General features: G+C 59.5%; 1 protein-coding gene across 7 annotated transcripts in view; it reads right to left on the bottom strand.

Annotated features, from left to right (window-relative positions):
- The window catches only part of EXOC3L2 (exocyst complex component 3 like 2), a 41,647-nt gene extending 24,480 nt beyond the window's left edge, over positions 1-17,167 (bottom strand). For 4 of the 7 annotated variants that reach the window (XM_073322231.1, XM_073322230.1, XM_073322236.1 and 1 more), the window contains exon 1: positions 17,066-17,167. In XM_073322231.1, the coding sequence (XP_073178332.1) occupies positions 17,066-17,088 (23 nt within the window). In that variant the 5' untranslated portion in view covers positions 17,089-17,167. Of the gene's footprint in view, positions 1-3,494; positions 3,600-9,328; positions 9,400-17,065 lie in introns of those variants that run through there. The other 3 variants (XM_073322232.1, XM_073322234.1, XM_073322233.1) reach the window with 2 other exon arrangements.
- Between the last annotated feature and the right edge of the window lie 2,081 nt (positions 17,168-19,248).

The raw sequence follows: 19,248 nt of genomic DNA on the forward strand, positions 1-19,248 counted from the left end.
GCCTCATGGTTCCCCTCCCCTCGCTTCCACCTCTTTGTCCCCTCCCCTCAGCCTCATGATCCCATTCCGCCCCCCACCATCAACCTCATCGTCCTGTTCCACTCCCTACCCCCACCAGCCTCTGGGTCTCCTCCTGGCATCAGCCTCCTGGTCCCCTCCCTTCCATTTCCGAGGACTGGGTTTGGCTTTGAAAAGACAGAGGTAAAAACAAAATCCTGTATGTGCATCTGTCCCCCGCCCCCGTCTTGTGGTTGGGTTTGAACCCTGGCCCCTCAGCACCATCACCCAGACTGCGGGCACTGGCATGTCAGGACTAGCTGTTATCTCTGAGGGGAGAAGTGCTGGGTACATAGGCGGGCCAGGGCACCCAACCCAGCTGTCTCTCTTCCTCACCCCCAAGGAGGGGGCTCCTGCCCTGTGTGGTGCTCCCAGGGGAGATGAGACGCTGGCAGAGGGGTAAGCCTGGGCCCAGGGGTTCCCAGTGCAGTGTCCGGTGGTGGTGTGAGCCCAGCCTGGGAACTGCCCACATTTCAGGAGCCCCCACCCTGTAGCTCAAGCCTGGGCTACGTGGGAAGTGTTTGCTGCAGGTGTGAATTTAAAGTGACCCACTCAGACGGTGCCATCCCTGGGGATGCTCTTCGCACCCATACAGCTCGTCAACAGTTGGTTTCAACGTGCTACCCAAAGTAGGTCGGTGTCATTATCCCCAGGTGGGGAAACTGAGGCACCGAGGGGCAAAGTGACTTGCCCTGGGTAACACAGCAGGCCAGTGGCAGAGCCAGGAACAGGAATGAGTCTATCGATGAGGCTACACTGAGGACACCGTCTCAGTGTATCCCTGCTCCACATGCAGTGTCTGTCCCAGTGCAACCACATGGGTTCAGGGCTGATTTTCACCAACTTAGTCGGGCACATCCCGACACTGGGACAAAGGGAGAACTCCCTCCCCATCCAGCATGGCAACAACTCTGCCAGGCCCAACACATTATCCCAGTATAACTGCCCTCATCCTCACAGGGCTGGACGGCTTTCACTACACTGGGACGAGTTTCTGGTGTAGACAAGCCCTGAGCTCATATCCCTGGGGAAGGAGGTTGAGATAAACCAAACCCAGGTGCTCCTGTGTGGGGCGGGGGTGGGGGGCAGGGAGGAGGGGACGGACTCCGCAAGGGCCATTCTAGGTCATTTCCCTGGCTAGGCAGGGCCTAGTTACACCTGTAGAACTGGTCAGACTCTCCCATGTAGACAAGGATCAGCCACATGGGAAGGGAATTTCTGGGAGACAAAGCAAAGGCCCAAGGGGTCCATTCAGCTGAACAGCAAAGATCTGCTGCAAACACTGGCGGGGGGGAGAGCAGGTCACAAGAATTCTTTGTACTGGAGTGCGAGAGACAAACTAAGTCTGTCTCTGACACTGCCCCGCCCCACACACCTCTCTGCACCGCCAGCCCCCTTTCCACACCCTTCTCTCTGCACACGCACACCCCCACACCTCCAGCCCGCAGAGATACACAGGCCGGACTCAGATTGGGAGCTAGAGCTGCCCTACCGGGAACGTGGATTCTTCCAACCCCTTTCACAGATGCTCATCACCACCGGACCCAGCACAGCTGCAGCCTCCCCGTGCACCTCAAATGCACAACCGGGAGGCTGAGCCCCCCAACCCCACCCCCAAGGTCTGGGTGAACTTTCAGACAACAGCGGTTCTAATAACCCTAGTACGGGGCTTCTCAACCCTCGATCTCCAAGCTCCTCGCCTGGGCAGGAGCGCCCCTCTTTCGCCCAGGGCCAGATGGAGGCCCAGAGGGGGAGTTGCTTGCCCAGGGTTGGGGGGCTGAGCAAGGCCCAGTGGCAAAGAGAACCAGATTCCATGGGGGCTGATCTCCCCCTTACCCCCAGTTCTGCCAGGGCTGTTGGGGAGAGGCAGATGGGATGCCAGCCATGCCCAGGGCGGTGCCTGGCGAGCTCGGCCTGCTGGGGGAGGCTGACAAGCACTGGGCGACTGGGCCGGGGAACGCTGGGGGGAGCTGAGTTCTGCCTCCATTTCCAAGGGAGAAATGCCCCCCTTCCCCACTCTATAGGCAGCCAAGACAAAAGCGAAACTGCCACTCCCTGGGAGCAGAGCAAACACCCTGGGGGCCCCAGCCACGCAGGGGACAAAGGGCTTCTGTGAGCCGGTGCCCATCTATACTGAAGACAGCAGATTGATGCCCGAGCGCCAGGCCTGAGCACAGGACTTTGCCCTGCTCTGCCCGCAGGCTCCGCAGTGGCCTTGGGCACCTGCCTCTGCCCGGGCCGAGAGCAGAGCCCAGCCCTGCAGGGGAGGAGTGGCAGGAGGAGGCTTTTCTGGGCACTGACTGCGACAGGATCCAGCACAGGCTAATTTATGGTGTTGCCAACTGGCACAGCCTGGCCGCATGCCAAGCCACAGCCCAGCTGGCCACGGCTCTGCATCAGCCCAGCCACGCTCCTGGCCCTCACCTTCTGAAGCCACTTGCCCCAGGAAGAATCCCAGGCAGGAGAGTGGGCACTGGTGTACGTGGCCGTGCGAGGGGAAGGCATCAATGGACCCGACTCCTTGTGCTTGGCACTGGCCTGCTAAGCCCTGCACCGGGGGTGGAGGGCGCCCGCATGGAGATAAAACTGCATCCAGCTAATCCCGGACTTCCCACCCCCAAACCCCTCCCCCCGGGAGCTGGTCCCATCAGGGTCAGCAACAAACCTCTGAACTCAGGAGGAGACACCTGGAGCTTCCGACAGCTCAGCCCCCTATGCCCCCGGGGCTGCCAGGCCAGCCCAGAGCCCCTGAACCCCTCCCCTGCCCCCCAGCCAGCACACAGCCCCCTGAACGCCCCCTCACCCTCAGACCAGCACACAGCCCCCCTGAACTCCCTCCCGCACCACCCAGCCAGCACACAGCCCTTCTCAACCCAGACCAAAACAGAGCCCCCCCACAGCTCAGGCCAGCACAGAGCCCCATCCTCCTCTCCCCTAGTCCTGCACACAGCCCCCCTGAGCCCCCTTCCCGCACCCCCAGCCAGCACACAGCCCCCCCGAATCCCCCTCCCGCACCCCGTCCAGCCAGCACACAGCCCCCCCGAATCCCCCTCCCGCACCCCCTCCAGCCAGCACACAGCCCCCCCGAATCCCCCTCCCGCACCCCCTCCAGCCAGAACACAGCCCCCCCTGAACCCCTCTCAACCCCGACCAAAACAGAGCCCACACACACAGGTCCAGGCCTGCACAGAGCCCCCCTGATCCCCCCCAAGCCGGCACAGAGCCCCCGCCGTCAGCGCCCCCCGGGGAGCCCCCAGCCCCTGACACCGTGACCCCAGGCTGAAGCAGCGGCACGGGGTGGGGAGCTCCCGGGCACCCCGAGCGGCTGCAACCCCCCAGCCCGGCCCGGCCCGGCCCCTCGGGAGCCCATCGCGGGTGTGGCCCTGCGACGGTCCCCGCTGCCCCAACCCTCGCCCCGAGCAGTGTGGAGCCGGTACCTGGGTCTGCATCGCGCCTCTGAGAGCGGCCCCTACGGCCGGGGCCCCCCGCGTCCGGCTCGGCAGGTGGCCACCCGGCGCCACCGGTCGCCACCGTCCCTTTGACCGCTGGGGCTGGGCGAGCAGCTCCGGGAACTCCTGGGCAGCGAGCCGGCCCCGCCCTCCCTTGGGGCAGGACAGGGGCGGGGAGCAGCCAGCGCTGAGCCGCCTGGGGTTATGGGGCAGGGAGCCACCCCCACGGAGCCGCCTGGGGCTAGGGGGCAGGGTGCTGTGGGCACTGAGCTGTCTGGGCTATGGGGCAGGATGGGGGGGGAAGTAGCCCTCACTAAGCCACCTGGGTTATGGGGCAGGACAGGGGCAGAGAGCAGCCAGCACTGAGCCACCTGAGCTATGGGCAGGTAGCAGCCCGCACTGAGCCATGCCAGGCTATGGGGCAGGACGGGTGCGGAGATGCCCGCACTGAGCCATGCCGGGCTATGGGGCAGGACAGGTGTGGAGCTGCCCGCACTGAGCCATGCCGGGCTATGGGGCAGGACGGGTGCGGAGATGCCCGCACTGAGCCATGCCGGGCTATGGGGCAGGACGGGTGCGGAGATGCCCGCACTGAGCCATGCCGGTCTATGGGGCAGAACGGGTGCGGAGATGCCCACACTGAGCCATGCCGGGCTATGGGGCAGGACGGGTGTGGAGCTTCCCGCACTGAGCCATGCCGGGCTATGGGGCAGGACGGGTGCGGAGATGCCCGCACTGAGCCATGCCGGGCTATGGGGCAGGACGGGTGCGGAGATGCCCGCACTGAGCCATGCCGGGCTATGGGGCAGGACGGGTGCGGAGATGCCCGCACTGAGCCATGCCGGGCTATGGGGCAGGACGGGTGCGGAGATGCCCGCACTGAGCCATGCCGGGCTATGGGGCAGGACGGGTGCGGAGATGCCCGCACTGAGCCATGCCGGGCTATGGGGCAGGACGGGTGCGGAGATGCCCGCACTGAGCCATGCCGGGCTATGGGGCAGGACGGGTGTGGAGCTTCCCGCACTGAGCCATGCCGGGCTATGGGGCAGGACGGGTGCGGAGATGCGTGGTTTATGCTCATGTGGACATGCCCAGGGCACAAGCACAAACATGCCACACGCTCATGTACGCACATCTGCGCCCAGACACGCCCCCCCGTCAGGGGTCGGCTACAGTTGCTGCGAGTCCCTGGGTGCTCCCAATCCCCCACCCCTCAGCCAAGCTGTCTCCAGCTGCTCTCACCTCCCCCTTGTGTGGGTGTTTGTTGGTGGGGGGCGGGGAGCGTAGGGCCCATCACTGGTACCTGAGCCCCACAAATGGGAATTCCCTACATGCCCTGGAGGGGAGAAGCCTCACTGACCCCAGCACAGCCCCCAGCTGAGCCAGCCTCAGCTGCCCCCAGATCCAAAGGGGCCCTCAATTTGGGGTGCAGGTGACTGGGACCTTGGCTGATTTCCAGTGGGGCCGCGCTGCAGGGTCATCTCCGCACATTCGGGTGCCCATATCCGGAGAGCGTCCCAGGGGCAGTCTGGACGAGGCCTGAATTCCTCACAGGGGAGGGTCGGAGCCAGAGTCTGAGCCCTGGGTGTGCACACAGGCGTGATAAGATCTGCAGAACCCTGGTGTCCTTTCTGTTTTGCCACAAGGCGCCATCTCTTGGGAACGCTTGGCTCCAAGAACCCCAGATTGGGACCACTCCCCTCTCAGAGCTGGAGCTCCCAGCCCCCCACTCTAACCACCAGACCCCACGCCGCTCTCAGAGCTGGGGCCAGAACCCAGGAGTCCTGGCTTTGAGCCCTCCTCCTTTAACCAATTGCCCCCACTTCCCTAAGCCAAGAAAGGAACCCGGTTGTCCTGACTCCAGGTCTCTGCCAACTCTAACCACTAGACCCCACTCCCCCGCCAGAGCTGGGTAGGGACCGGCCTGCACCCATAGATCACAGCCATCAAGTCAGCCGGTGGATTTTAGAGCACTTAGAAAACCCAGCTGGTGAACAGCGAGGAGCCTAGGGAAGGACAAGCCCTTCCCAGCCCCTTCTTGCCCGTCCCTGGAGCTAAGGCTGTGTCCACACAGCCACTTTCGGCACTAAAACTTTAGTCGTTCGGGGGTGTGAAAAAGCATGCGACATGGACAGCGCTTTATGGCGATACAGCGACCCCCCCCCCTCGTTCGGGGTGATTATTTTTGATCGCCGGGAGAGCTCGCCCCCAGCAATGGAGCGTGAGGACACTGCCCACATCACAGCGCTGCCGCGGCCATACCATAACGTAGGCAGCGTAGGCCTCACGTCTGCGCCCTGCGATCGGGGCAGGCAGCACTCCAGGCTCTGCTTCCCCCCAAGGCCTGCCAGAGCTCCCAGCCAAGCCTGTGGGGCAGGAACTCTCCTTGTTCGGACTCGCCCAGAGGCCAGCAAAGCTCTCCGGGGAAACACCAAGTGTGTGTGTGTGGGGGGTGGGGGAACGACACGGAGCGAACCCGTTTTCCAGCACACACCCGGGGATCGAACGGCGAAAACTCTGCCATGTCTCCCCCTGTTTGTGTCTAACAGGCACAATTGCAGCCCCCCCCACACACACATACCACAGCCCCGTGGGGCTCAACACCTTGGGGTGCCCCATAGAGGCCTCTAGACAAATGGGAAACCAGGTCGCCCCTCTGCAGCTTCCTGCCTGGCTCAGACGCCAGCTGTGCCCAGGCCAGCAATGGGCAGAGCACCTGTTGTGCCCAGTGCCACACAGGTCCTGAGGCTAGGAGCCCTGCCCAGAGGCTGTCCCCCAGCAGCAGGACAGGAGCCCTGCTGGCATGGCACTGGGACCCTGGGGGGCAGGGAGCCCGTGAGTCACATCCCCAAGCTCCGGAGGCGCCGACTGAGACCAGGAAATGACCCCCAGGCCGGAGGGCTGCAGACGGCAGGAAACGGGGCTGGCTCCCTCTGCGCTGAGCTGGCAGCCCGGGCAGGAGCCGGGGAGGGGGCAGCGGACCGCAGCACACAGGGCTCAAGTCCGCAGGAGGAAGGACTGGGGTCTCGCAGCTCTAGAAAGAGCTGGGGAGCCAGGACTCCTGGGTTCCATCTTCAGCTCTGGGAGGGGAGTGGGGTCTAGTGGTCAGAGCAGGGGCGTGGGAGCCAGGACTCCTGGGTTCTACCCTCAGCTCTGGGAGAGGAGTGGGGTCTAGCGTATGCCTACGCTGCAAAAATAACCTCGCAGCAATGAGTCCCAGCGCCCAGGTCAATTGACTCGGGCTATGGGGCTAAAAATAGTCGTGTAGACTCTGAGCCCCACCCATCTCGCTGGGATTCAGACTACACTGCTGTTCTTGTCCTCACAGTCTGAGCCCCGTGAGCCGGGGTCTGTAGAGTGGGGTCTGAGACTCACGGCTGCAGCGTTTGTTCTTTGCCACTTAGACCTATCATGGTGGCTTAGAGCAGGGGACAGGGACAGGACTCCTGGGTCTTCCCCCCACACACACCCCCCATTTGCCTTGCTTTGCAATCTGCAGTGACCCTCTGCCTGCCCCTCTCTGCATCAGGGACAGGAGTTAATTCTCCAGACCTGCTCCCTCGGGGCACCCTGGCGCCTCTGCTGAAAAGTGCCTGGCAGGGCTTGGGTTGTTGGGCCTGCTGGGGGCTGAGAGCCCCTGGCTGGGGGCCGAGGGGGTATTCCTCGCCCTAGAGCCTGCAAGGAGCCCAGCTGTCTCACTTCTTACTGCCACGCCAGCTGGCAGCTTTCTGTGCAAGTCTGGGCCACCCCGCACCGGTGGGGCAGAGGCACCGGCTCCTGCCATCAGGCTGGCAGGCGAGTAGATGCCCCTTTCCAGCCATACAAGAGACGAAGGAGACCCCTGCCCTGCGGAGCCGACAATCGGGGGCGGGGGCAGGGCACAGGGTATGGGAGTGGCTCTGGGGACAGTGACAGGGGCAGATTAGATGTGGGCTAGGACTGGGGAGGCCCCTCGGGAGAGGAACTGTCTGCCATGTGTTTGTACAGCACCTAGCACCAGGGGGGCGGGGGCTGATTTGTGGCTTCTGGGTGATACGGCATCACAGATCATAATACAAATGTGCTCCCCCCACCCCATCCCCAATCCCCCCACACACACCCATGCCCCCGTCGCCCTTGCACCCCTCCCTGTCAGGAGCGGCTGCTCTGGACTGACAGATAGGAGGCGCCCCCCTGAGGCCAGCACAGAAGCAGGGGCTGCAGGATGGCCCCCGGACAAGCCCAGGGACAGAGACCTTGCAGGGTGCCCAGGGAGAGGGGGGCAGACAGTGCATCTGGAGGGTAATACAGTAATTACCAGCAGCCAAAGCCAATGTGCCTGGAAGCTCTGCTCCCAAGGCAGGGCGAGCGGGGGTTCCCCTCTGCACAGCATGGGAGCAAAAGTCCAAAGGTCCAGGGATCAAACTCCTGCAGAGTCTGGCCACATTGCATGGTGAGGAACATTGACTGAGGTCTAGTGGTTAGAGCAGGGGGGCTGGGAGCAGGGACTCCTGGGTTCTAACCCAGCACTGGGATGGGAGCAGGCTCTAGTGGTTAGAGCAGGGGGTCCAGGAGCCTATCCCTGGCTCTGGGAGGGGAGTGGGGTCTAGTGGTTAGAGTGGGAAGCAAGGACTCCTGGGATCTATTCTTGGCTCTGCGGCAGAGAAAGCGTCTGTAGACTTTTCTCCCCCTGTGACAAAGGGGCGCTGGCACTGGCTGGCCTCCTAGGGCCACGAGATTGGCAGGTGCCAGGTTTCCTGCCTCTGCCCTGCTGTGGGGTCCTGGGTGAGTCCCTGAGCCTCAGGCTCCCCGGGGTCAAACTGTACTTTGGTGCTGGATGGGGATGGGCAAAGTTGGGAGAGAGAAGGGGGAAGGGGAGCAGAGAGATAAAAGAGAGGGGTAGTTGGTGGGGGGGCAAGAGCCAGAGGGATGGGGGGATGGGTGACAGATGGGAGGAGGGAGAAGAGGGATGTGGGGGTGGGGCAGCCATGGGGAACGGGGGATGTGGGGTGGGCAAGGGGGGCTGGGCAGGCACAGAGGGACATGGCCTAGCAGACACATGGACGGGGGAGGACCTGTTTTCCCTTCCCAGGGTCCCAGTCCCACTAGGCCCCCCCAAGGGATGCAGCACCAAGACGAGGCCAGTAGGTCCAGCCTGGCTGGGGAGCCAGCCCCACCCCGCAGGGACTGGCTTGAGATCAGGGACCTCCCGCCACAGGGCTGGCTGCTGCCGGGGCTTGTGCCCATCTGCCTCGTCAGGGGAGCCCTGCTTGGACCATACCAGGACCAGGCTGCGTTGGGCTTGCCAGGATGGTGAAGGCAGCAGCTGGGCAGAGACTTGGCTCATTCCCATTCACCTGGCACCAACAACTCCGATCAGCTGGACACGTACCCAGCACCGGCTCCGGCTCTCTCAGCCAGCAGGGCACGTACCCAGCACCGGCTCTGCACCCTGCTGCATCCCCGACAGTGGCTTAATGATCCTGACATACCACACAACCTGCCCCAGCCCTGTGGCACCCTGATGTGAGGCTCACGGACACACAGAATCCTGGGGGAGAAGTGGGGTCTAGTGGTTAAAGCAGGGAGTTAAGCTGCAGGACTCCAGGGTTCTGATTCCTGGCTTAGTCCCTGACCTGCTGAGAGACACTGGACAGCTCTCTTCCCCTCCCTGTGCCTCAGTTTCCTCCCTCCAGTGGGACTGGTCCTGCCCGGCATCTGGGGATATTGGTGAAGCGCTTTGGGCCCCTTGGCTGGCTGGAGTGAGAGCTGGGCAGGGGCAGCGGGTCGGGGGAATGGGGATGGCGGCTCATGGGAGCAGGAGTCCCGCACACCCCCCTTACCGTGCTCTGAAGGTGACTCTGGGGCTCACTCCATCTCCTGCTTGCCGGGACACAGCCGCACTGGCCAGTGGCTCCGCAGTGAGCTGGACGCCTGGAGGAGATGGAGGGTGTCGGAGCGGGGGGGCTGGTTTCCTGAGAGGAAGCCCTTCCCTGTGGCCCTGGCTGGAAGCCTCCCACGCCGCAGCAGGGTAATCACCGGTTTTTCTGGGCTCGGGAGACTGCACCGGTGTCTGTCTGGAGAGCGGCTGCCCCCCCATGCCCCAGGGGAGCATCAGCACAGGGTTAGCTCTAGGGGGCGCTGCTGGGGGGCTGGCATCAACGTGGGACTGCGGATCTGGGGAGAGGCCAGTCGGGCTCCCAGGGGCCTGGTCCCAAGTGCAGCCACCGGTGCCGGCTCAGGCTGGGCCCAAAGAGCTGCCGTCGGGCTTGGGGTGCGTCACTCCTGGGTGCCAGAGAACGGGGCCCAAAGGAGCTGCCTTGGGCACCAGGGGAGGGCTGGAGCAACCCCAGGGCATTCTTTATGGTGCTTCCAGACACAGACCTGCAGCTCCCCCCGGTTCTCCGGCTCCCCTCGCCACAGCCACCTCTCCAGCTCCATCCTCAGATCAGTTCGAGTCTATGCTCCCTGCTCCTGCTGGGAGGCTGGTCCAGACCTGCCCCCTCCATGGGGTGACAAACATCGATCCCTGGCCAGCTGCACTGGTGCCAACACTGTCCTTGCGCTTCACTAACTCTGCGCCCGCCCTGGCGTTCGCCCCTGCTCCGGGCAGCCAGCACTGCCAGCCAAAGAGCCCAGCTGTGCCCGTCTCCTGCTCTCCAATATTAATTATTGTCATGGCCGAGTGCCAAGGAGCCCGGCCCAGGACCCCGCTGTGCTCGGTGCTGTACAAACCCAGGACCAAGGCATGCATGGTGCCCGAACAGCCCAGCAGCCCGTCCCAGCATCTGCGCCGGTCTGAACTCCTCGTCCTTGCACACGGGTGGCCAGATGGGCACACGGGGTCCAGAGGGGCGTGACCACTGCCCTGTGCAATGGCAGCAGAGGGAAGGGCGACCTGGGTGGGAAGAGGGCACCCAGCGAAGGCCCCAGTGTGGGGCAGAGATGGGCTCTCCCCAACTGCAGGTAGCAAGGTCCCCTGGCCAGGGTTCCCACCTGCTCCCCCACACACACCATGCGAACCCCCATCGCCCCAGCCAGTGTCCAGCATTGGAGCCCCCCACAGGGTTGTGGTACATGAGGTACCCCCCTGAGCAGAGCCCATGAAGCCCCTGGTGCCCCTCCCCAGGCTGGTACTGCCCCAGCCCTCTGAGCTCCACCCTGCTGGGATAAAGGGCAGGTGCCCGTCTATCAAGGCTGATTCCCCACTCCGGCACTTTGAGTGCGGAAGGTGGGGACTCACAAGGATTCAAACAAAATTAATATTGGCCATTCCAGGCTGGTATCAAACTCCCACGGTTACAGCTTCTCTCTGACCTTGGATGGGGAGATGCTGCCACCACCCAAGTGCAAAAAAACCCCTTTTTAGAGAACCCAGAAAGGCGCATTGGGAATTCCTTCCTGTGGGGTGCCCTCAAGCCCTCTCACACACCGGGAAGAGCTGAGACTGGAAAACAAAGGAAATCAACTGTTGCCACCAGATAACGAAACAACATGCGCACAACCTCTTAGGACACAAACTCCCAGCCCTGTTCTTAACAACCAACAAGAAAGAAAATACCTCGGGAAACTTAGGCTTTTTTAATTCTCAAAAAAACAATTACAAAAATTCAGCATCAAGATCTCTCTTGAGGCCCAGCTTAAAGGTTACAAGCAAAACAAAAGCACCTGGGGTTAGCACAGAGCAGTCCACATGCCATAAGGAAGTAAAAGAGAGAAACCTGATGGCGTCTTCCTAGACATTCCCTGATCTACTTACATATTTGAGGTTTCAGATAAGTAGGTTTGAGGAACGATTTGATGATTTGTCATACCTGGTTTAAAGCTTCTTACATTGCCGCTCCGGGTCTCCTCTCTCCGGAGAACAACAGACAGACAAAGGGGAAGGTTTTTCCCAATTTTAAGAAGTTCCAGCCTTGCCATTGGCTCTTTTGGTCAGGTGCCCACTCCCTTCCTTTATCAATGGGCTTTTTTACCCCTTTACAGGTAAAGCAAATAGAGAACAGCTACTAACAAGGATTTTGTAGCTAACTAGCTGACTGGGTGTCCATAAAAGGGAGATCCCCCCTCCCCCTTCACTTATCGCACCGTCCTGCACCAGGGGAGCTGCCCCTGTGACCATGGCCCCTTGGCTGCATTGCCAGGCTCACACCCTGCAAGGTGCCCACCGGCTGCTGGCCTCAGATAGCGACTCCAAGCCAGGGCAGCAGCCAGAGCGGCACCGGGGCGAGAGACAGTCAGGCCCCCTGAGCCTGGCCAAGCTGGGAACACAGAGGTGCCACGTCTCCTAGGCCCAGCCTAGCTTCCATGCTAGAGCACTGGCCCAGCACAGGGCCTGTAGTCCGATGCCTGGGGGCACCACAGTTTGGCTCAGGACACAGACGCCTCAGCCACGAGCTTATCCCAGCTTTGCCAAGGTGGGGGGATCGGGATGGTGGAACTCAGAGCACCTGCTCCAAAACCCCAGGACCCTTGAAGGAGACTCACCATCGCACATGGGGCCTATGACACACAGACCCACCCAGCAGAGTTGGACGTTGTGCTCATGGCACCCCGGGTCAGGGTTTCCTGTTTAAAGCCGAGATGCCAGCTCTTCATTCTGGGTGCCTCGTCCCCAACGGGCAGCGCTCCCTGGCTGGGCAGGGAACTCCAAGGAAACCTGCATCTCCTCCGCTGCAGTGTCATTAAGTGACAGGCCTGGGAGGGACCGCCTGCTTTGGTGCCGAGCGTGGGACCGACCTGGGAGCCTGCGCAATGCTGAGTGTGTCCTGGATTCTGGGTCTCCAGCCCCGGCCCTCGGCCGGTAGGTTTGTGCGAGGCTGGTTTTGCAGCGCCCGCTGCGATGGTCTTTGTTGTATTGTGCTCGGCAGCACTTTGGTGAAGGGAGCCAGGCGGGGCACTGGCTTGCAGGGGGTATTTGGTGGAGGCTAGCAGACAGGTGTGGGGCTCGGGGGAGACCCAGCCTGTGTCCGCTCACCAGATCTGAGCTGTCCAGCCTCCTTCTCTCGGGTGCCTTGCTGGGGGTCTGGCTGCCTCAGGGCCAGGGAGCTACAGAGCCTTTGGGCTGGAGGGCCCAGCGTGAGTCCAGCCTGTGCAGCAGGGAGTGAAGGGTGGCCCCATTGGTAGCGTGCAGGCATTGGCTGGGATCCCTTTGACCAGTTGGTGAAGCCTGTAGGGGCACGCGCTGGGTGAGCGGCCAGGCCTGCGGTGTTGCGTAGTTGGTGAACACAGTTGCTTGGGATCTGTGTGGCGCCTCCCAGCTACGGCGATGGGCAAAGGGCAGAGACACCGTGCCCACCTCGGGGGGCCTCACGTGGGGATGAGGGTCTCAGGCCATGTGTCCCAGGCCCAGCAGTGAGGCAGAGACCGGCTGGGCCCTTGGGAGCGATCCTGGGCCACCCCCAGATTGGACTGGGCCATGTGGGGTGGGGCCAGGGCACAGGGAGCTCCAGGGCTGGGCCGTGCAGGGGGGGCATGGGGAGCTCCAGGGCTGGGCTATGTGGGGGTGCCAGGGCACAGGGAGTTCCATACCTGGGCCATGGGGTGTTGGGGGGTGAGGGCACAGGGAGCTCCAAGACTGGGCCATGGAGGGGGTGGGGGAGCTCTGAGGCTGGCTTGTGGGGGGGGCAGGAAGCTCCAGAGCTGGGTTGTGGGGGACGGGCGGGGGGCAGGGAGCTGCAGGGCTGGGTTGTGGGGGGTCAGTGGCGGATTAGCGCTGCTCAGGGACCACGGCCAGTTGGGGGACCCCACAAAAATGGGTTCTCCCCGCCCCGACTCCATTTCCCTAGCAGGAGCATGCGGGGGGGGGGGGAACTACAGGCAGAAGGGGTGGGGAGGGGCCCCCACTTGCTCTGACCCAGGACCCCAGAAAGGCTTTACTCTCCCTCTGGGCAGGCAGGCCATGAGGAGACCCAGAACCCTGGAGGGAAGTCCTGCTCATATGCAAATCATAGAATATCAGGGTTGGAGGGGACCTGAGGAGGTATCTAGTCCAACCTCCTGCTCAAAGCAGGACCGATCCCCGACTAAATCATCCCAGCCAGGGCTTTGTCAAGCCTGACCTTAAAAACTTCTAGGGAAAGAGATTCCACCAGCTCCCTAGGTATCGCATTCCAGTGTTTCACCACCCTCCTAGTGAAAAAGTTTTTCCTAATACCCAACCTAAATCTCCCCCACTGCAACTTGAGACCATTACTCCTCGTTCTGTCATCTGCTACCACTGAGAACAGTCTAGAGCCATCCTCTTTGGAACCCCCTTTCAGGTAGTTGAAAGCAGCTATCAAATCCCCCCTCATTCTTCTCTTCCGCAGACTAAACAATCCCAGTTCCCTCAGCCTCTCCTCATAAGTCATATGTTTCAGTCCCCTAATCATTTTTGTTGCCCTCTGCTGGACTCTTCCCAATTTTTCCACATCCTTCTTGTAGTGTGGGGCCCAAAACTGGACACAGTACTCCAGATGAGGTCTCACCAATGTCGAATAGAGGGGAACGATCACGTCCCTCGATCTGCTGGCAAGGCCCCTACTTATACATCCCAAAATGCCATTGGCCTTCTTGGCAACAAGGGCACACTGCTGACTCATATCCAGCTTCTCGTCCACTGTAACCCCTAGGTCCTTTTCTGCAGAACTGCTGCCGAGCCATTCAGTCCCTAGTCTGTAGCGGTGCATGGGATTCTTCTGTCCTAATTGCAGGACTCTGCACTTGTCCTTGTTGAACCTCATCAGATTTCTTTTGGCCCAATCCTCCAATTTGTCTAGGTCCCTCTGTATCCTATCCCTACCCTCCAGCGTATCTACCTCTCCTCCCAGTTTAGTGTCATCTACAATCTTGCTGAGGGTGCAATCCACACCATCCTCTAGATCATTTATGAAGATATTGAACAAAACCGGCCCCAGGACTGACCCCTGGGGCACTCCGCTTGATACCGGCTGCCAACTAGACATGGAGCCATTGATCACGCCCGTTGAGCCTGACAATCTAGCCAGCTTTCCATCCACCTTATAGTCCATTCATCCAGCCCATACTTCTTTAACTTGCTGGCAAGAATACTGTGGAAGACAGTGTCAAAAGCTTTGCTAAAGTCAAGGAACAACATGTCCACTGCTTTCCCTTCATCCACAGAGCCAGTTATCTCGTCAGAGAAGGCAATTAGATTAGTCAGGCATTACTTGCCCTTAGTGAATCCATGCTGACTGTTCCTGATCACTTTCCTCTCCTCTAAGTGCTTCAGAATTGATTCCTTGAGTACCTGCTCCACGATTTTTCTAGGGCCTGAGGTGAGGCTGACTGGCCTGTAGTTCCCAGGATCCTCCTTCTTCCCTTTTTTAAAGATGGGCACTACATTAGCCTTTTTCCAGTCATCTGGGACCTCCCCCGATTGCCATGAGTTTTCAAAGATAATGGCCAATGGCTCTGCAATCACATCCGCCAACTCCTTTAGCACTCTCGGATGCAGCACATCCAGCCCCATGGACTTGTGCACGTCCAGCTTTTCTAAATAGTCCCAAACCACTTCCTTCTCCACAGAGGGCTGGTCACCTCCTACCCATGCTGTGCTGCCCAGTGCAGTAGTCTGGGAGCTGACCTTATTTGTGAAGACAGAGGCAAAAAAAGCATTGAGTACATTAGGTTTTTCCACATCCTCTGTCACTAGGTTGCCTCCCTCATTCAGTAAGGGGCCCACACTTTCCTTGACTTTCTTCTTGTTGCTAACATACCTGAAGAAACCCTTCTGGTTACTCTTAACATCTCTTGCTAGCTGCAACTCCAGGTGTGATTTGGCCTTCCTGATTTCACTCCTGCAAGCCCGAGCAATATTTTTATACTCATCCTTGGTCGTTAGTCCAATCTTCCACTTCTTGTAAGCTTCTTTTTTGTATTTAAGAGCAGCAAGGATTTCACTGTTAAGCCAAGCTGGTCGCCTGCCATATTTACTATTCTTTCTACACATCGGGATGGTTTGTCCCTGTAACCTCAATAAGGATTCTTTAAAATACAGCCAGCTCTCCTGGACTCCTTTCCACCTCATGTTATTCTTCCAGGGGATCTTGCCCATCAGTTCCCTGAGGGAGTCAAAGTCTGCTTTTCTGAAGTCCAGGGTCTGTATTCTGCTGCTCTCCTTTCTTCCTTGTGTTGGTCGAGTTCAGGATCCTATCTCATGGTCACTGCCTCCCAGGTTCCCATCCACTTTAGCTTCCCCTACTAATTCTTCCCGGTTTGTGAGCAGCAGGTCAAGAAGAGCTCTGCCCCTAGTTGGTTCCTCCAGCACTTGCACCAGGAAATTGTCCCCTATCCTTTCCAAAAACTTCCTGGATTGCCTGTCCACTGCTGTATTGCTCTCCCAGCAGATATCAGGGTGATTGAAGTCTCCCATGAGAACCAGGGCCTGCGATCTAGTAACTTCTGTGAGTTGCCGGAAGAAAGCCTCATCCACCTCATCCCCCTGGTCCGGTGGTCTATAGCAGATTCCCACCATGACATCACCCTTGTTGCTCACACTTCTAAACTTAATCCAGAGACTCTCAGGGTTTTTCTGCAGTTTCATACTTGAGCTCTGAGCAGTCATACCGCTCCCTTACATACAGTGCAACTCCCCCACCTTTTCTGCCCTTCCTGAACAGTTTATATTCATCCATGACAGTACTCCAGTCATGTGAGTTATCCCACCAAGTCTCTGTTATTCCAATCACATCATAATTCCTTGTCTTTGCCAGGACTTCCAGTTCTCCCTGCTTGTTTCCCAGGCTTCGTGCATTTGTATATAGGCACTTGAGGTAACCTGCTGATTGCCCCTCTTTCTCAGTATGAGGCAGGAGCCCTCCCCTCTCACGCGCTCCTGCTCATGCCTCCTCCCGGTATCCCACTTCCCCACTTACCTCAGGGCTTTGGTCTCCTTCCCCCGGTGAACCTAGTTCAAAGCCCTCCTCACTAGGTTAGCCAGCCTGCTTGTGAAGATGCTCTTCCCTCTCTTCGTTAGGTGGAGCCCGTCTCTGCCCAGCACTCCTCCTTCATGGAACACCATCCCATGGTCAAAGAATCCAAAGCCTTCTCTCCGGCACCACCTGCGTAGCCATTCGTTGACTTCCACGATTCGACGGTCTCTACCCAGGCCTTTTCCTTCCATGGGGGGGATGGACGAGAAGACCACTTGCGCCTCAAACTCCTTTATCCTTCTTCCCAGAGCCACGTAGTCTGCAGTGATCCGCTCAAGGTCATTCTTGGCAGTGTCATTGGTGCCCACGTGGAGAAGCAGGAAGGGGTAGCGATCCGAGGGCTTGATGAGTCTCGGCAGACTCTCCGTCACATCGCGAATCTTAGCTCCTGGCAAGCAGCAGACTTCTCGGTTTCCCCGGTCGGGGCGGCCAATAGATGACTCAGTCCCCCTGAGGAGAGAGTCCCCAACCACCACCACCCGCCTCCTTCTCTTGGGAGCGGTGGTCGTGGAACGCCCAACCCTAGGACAGTGCATCTCATGCCTTCCAATCAGCAGTCTCCTTCTGCTCCCTTCCCTCAGACGTATCATCTGGTCCACTCTCCGCTTTAGTACCGGTGGAGAGAACATGAAAACGGTTGCTCACCTGTATCTGCCCTGCTGGTACATGGACGTTCCCCTTTCTTCTTCTGGAGGTCACATGCTGCCAAATTTCTTCACCGTCCTGTCCCCGCTGCGCAGCCTGCTCTGAATCTTCAGAACCTTGTGCCCATAGAAGCCTATCCTGACGTCCGTCCAGGAAATCTTCAGTTTCTCTTATGCACCGCAGGGTCGATACCTGTTGCTCCAGACCTTGAACCTTCTCTTCCCGTATGGAGACCAGCTTGCACTTGGTACAGACAAAGTCGCTTCTGTCCTGTGGGAGAAACACAAACCTGGCACATCCAGTGCAGGTCACAACAGCTGAACACCCCCCTTCCATGTTACCTTCCTTCTACGAGCTTCCTCAGAAGTTGTAGTGACTACTCAGAGAAGCCGGCCAGATGGCAGCCTCAGCGGGCTCTCCCCGGGCCAACTCCCAGGCGAACTCCTGCTGGTCGCTGCCGACTGACGTGCAAATTAGCTCATTGAAATAATGTAGCGACCAAGTGGCAGGTGTCTGTCCACACCTCGTTCCTGGCCCTCTGCTGCCCCCCTGTGGCCATCCCCAGCGCGGGCAGCGCAGCTGGGTGCCCTGGGTGTGACACTTTCTTTGGGGCAGGGGAGCAAAGTGGGTGAGGGGTGGGGCTGAGGGGAGTGAGTGGGGGGACTGGCAGAGTGGGGCAGGCAGGGGGCTGGGGGCAGCAGGGGGGCTGGGAACCTGCTGCGGGCAGGGCAGTTGGCAGACTGGGGTGGGCCAGGATCCCCCTCAGGTCCCACTCAGTGGGGCCACATGCAGTGGCAGGGTCCCCTCTCCCCTCTGTGTGTGCTGCTGCCTGGCCTAGCTAGAGGGGACCAAGAGTCTGCCAGGGTATGGCAGGCTGGATGGGCCCCTCGCTCTGCCCCTGTGCGATGCAGGAGGGCTAGGCCCAGGGGCCTGCTCCAGGCAGTGGGGGGTGGGCACTGGGCTAGGACCCTGTTCTGGGCATGTCCCTTCTCGAGCCCCACTCAGCCACATTTCCTGAGCCTTATAGAAATTGTACGTTTGTAGGTGGTTCATGGAGCCTGACGGTCATCTGCACCCATGCTGGAGCCCTGGGCACCACCTGCCCTGCCTCAGCCCCCTGCACCTTCCGCCCCAAGCCAGCGCTGCCAGCGCCCTCCCTGGCACCATCTTCCTGACCCGCCCCCCACCCTGAGCACCATCTGCACTGTCAGAGCCCCTGCTAACTGGGGTGTGTAACCTATTGCTTAAATCAGCCTCTGGACCACAGAACTGGAGGACTGACAATTTTTTAAAAGGCTCTAGAGGCAATCCTGGCAATTACAGGCCGGTGAGCGTAACTTTCAGTACCGGGCAAACTGCCTGAAACTACAGTAAAGAACACACAGAAAAACACGATGTGCCAGGAAAGAGTCAACACGACTTTTGTAAAGGGAAATCATGCCTCACCCATCCATTCAAATGGTCTGAGGGAGTCAACATATATGAGGACAAGGGTGATCCGGTGGCTAGAATTTACTTGGACTTTCAGAAAGCCTTTGACAACGTCCCTCACAAAAGGCTCATAAGCACATGGGATAAGAGGGAAGGTCCTCTCATGGATCCGTAAGTGGTGAAAAGATAGGAGACAAAGGGTAGGAATAAATGGCTAATTTTTCAGAATGGAGAGAGGTAAATAGTGGTGTCCCTCAGGGGTCTGTACCAGGTCCAGTCCTATTCAACGTATTCATAATTGATCTGGGAAAAGGGGTGAACAGTGATGTGGTAAAATTTGCCGATGTTACAGAATTACTCCAGGTAGGTAAGTCCCAGGCAGACTGAGAAGGGTTACAAAAGGATCTCTCAAATAAGTGCAAAGTGATACCCACTGGAAAACATAATCCCAACTCTACATACACAGCGATGGAGTGTAAATTATCTGTTTCCACTCAAGAAAGAGATAGCTCAGTGGTTTGAGCATTGGCCTACTAAACCCAAGGTTGTGAGCTCAATTCTTGAGGGGGCCATTTAGGGATCTGGGGCAAAAATTGGGGATTGGTCCCGCTTTGAGCAGGGGGTTGGACTAGATGACCTCCTGAGGTCCCTTCCAACTCTGATATTCTGTGATTCGTTAACATTAACACCTTGGAGCCATAGTTCCCTGAACACATCTGCTCGATGGGCAGCATCAGTCAAAACCACGAGCA

Source organism: Lepidochelys kempii, chromosome 23 (assembly GCF_965140265.1).
Source record: "Lepidochelys kempii isolate rLepKem1 chromosome 23, rLepKem1.hap2, whole genome shotgun sequence".
NCBI classification, from domain to species: Eukaryota; Metazoa; Chordata; order Testudines; family Cheloniidae; genus Lepidochelys; species Lepidochelys kempii.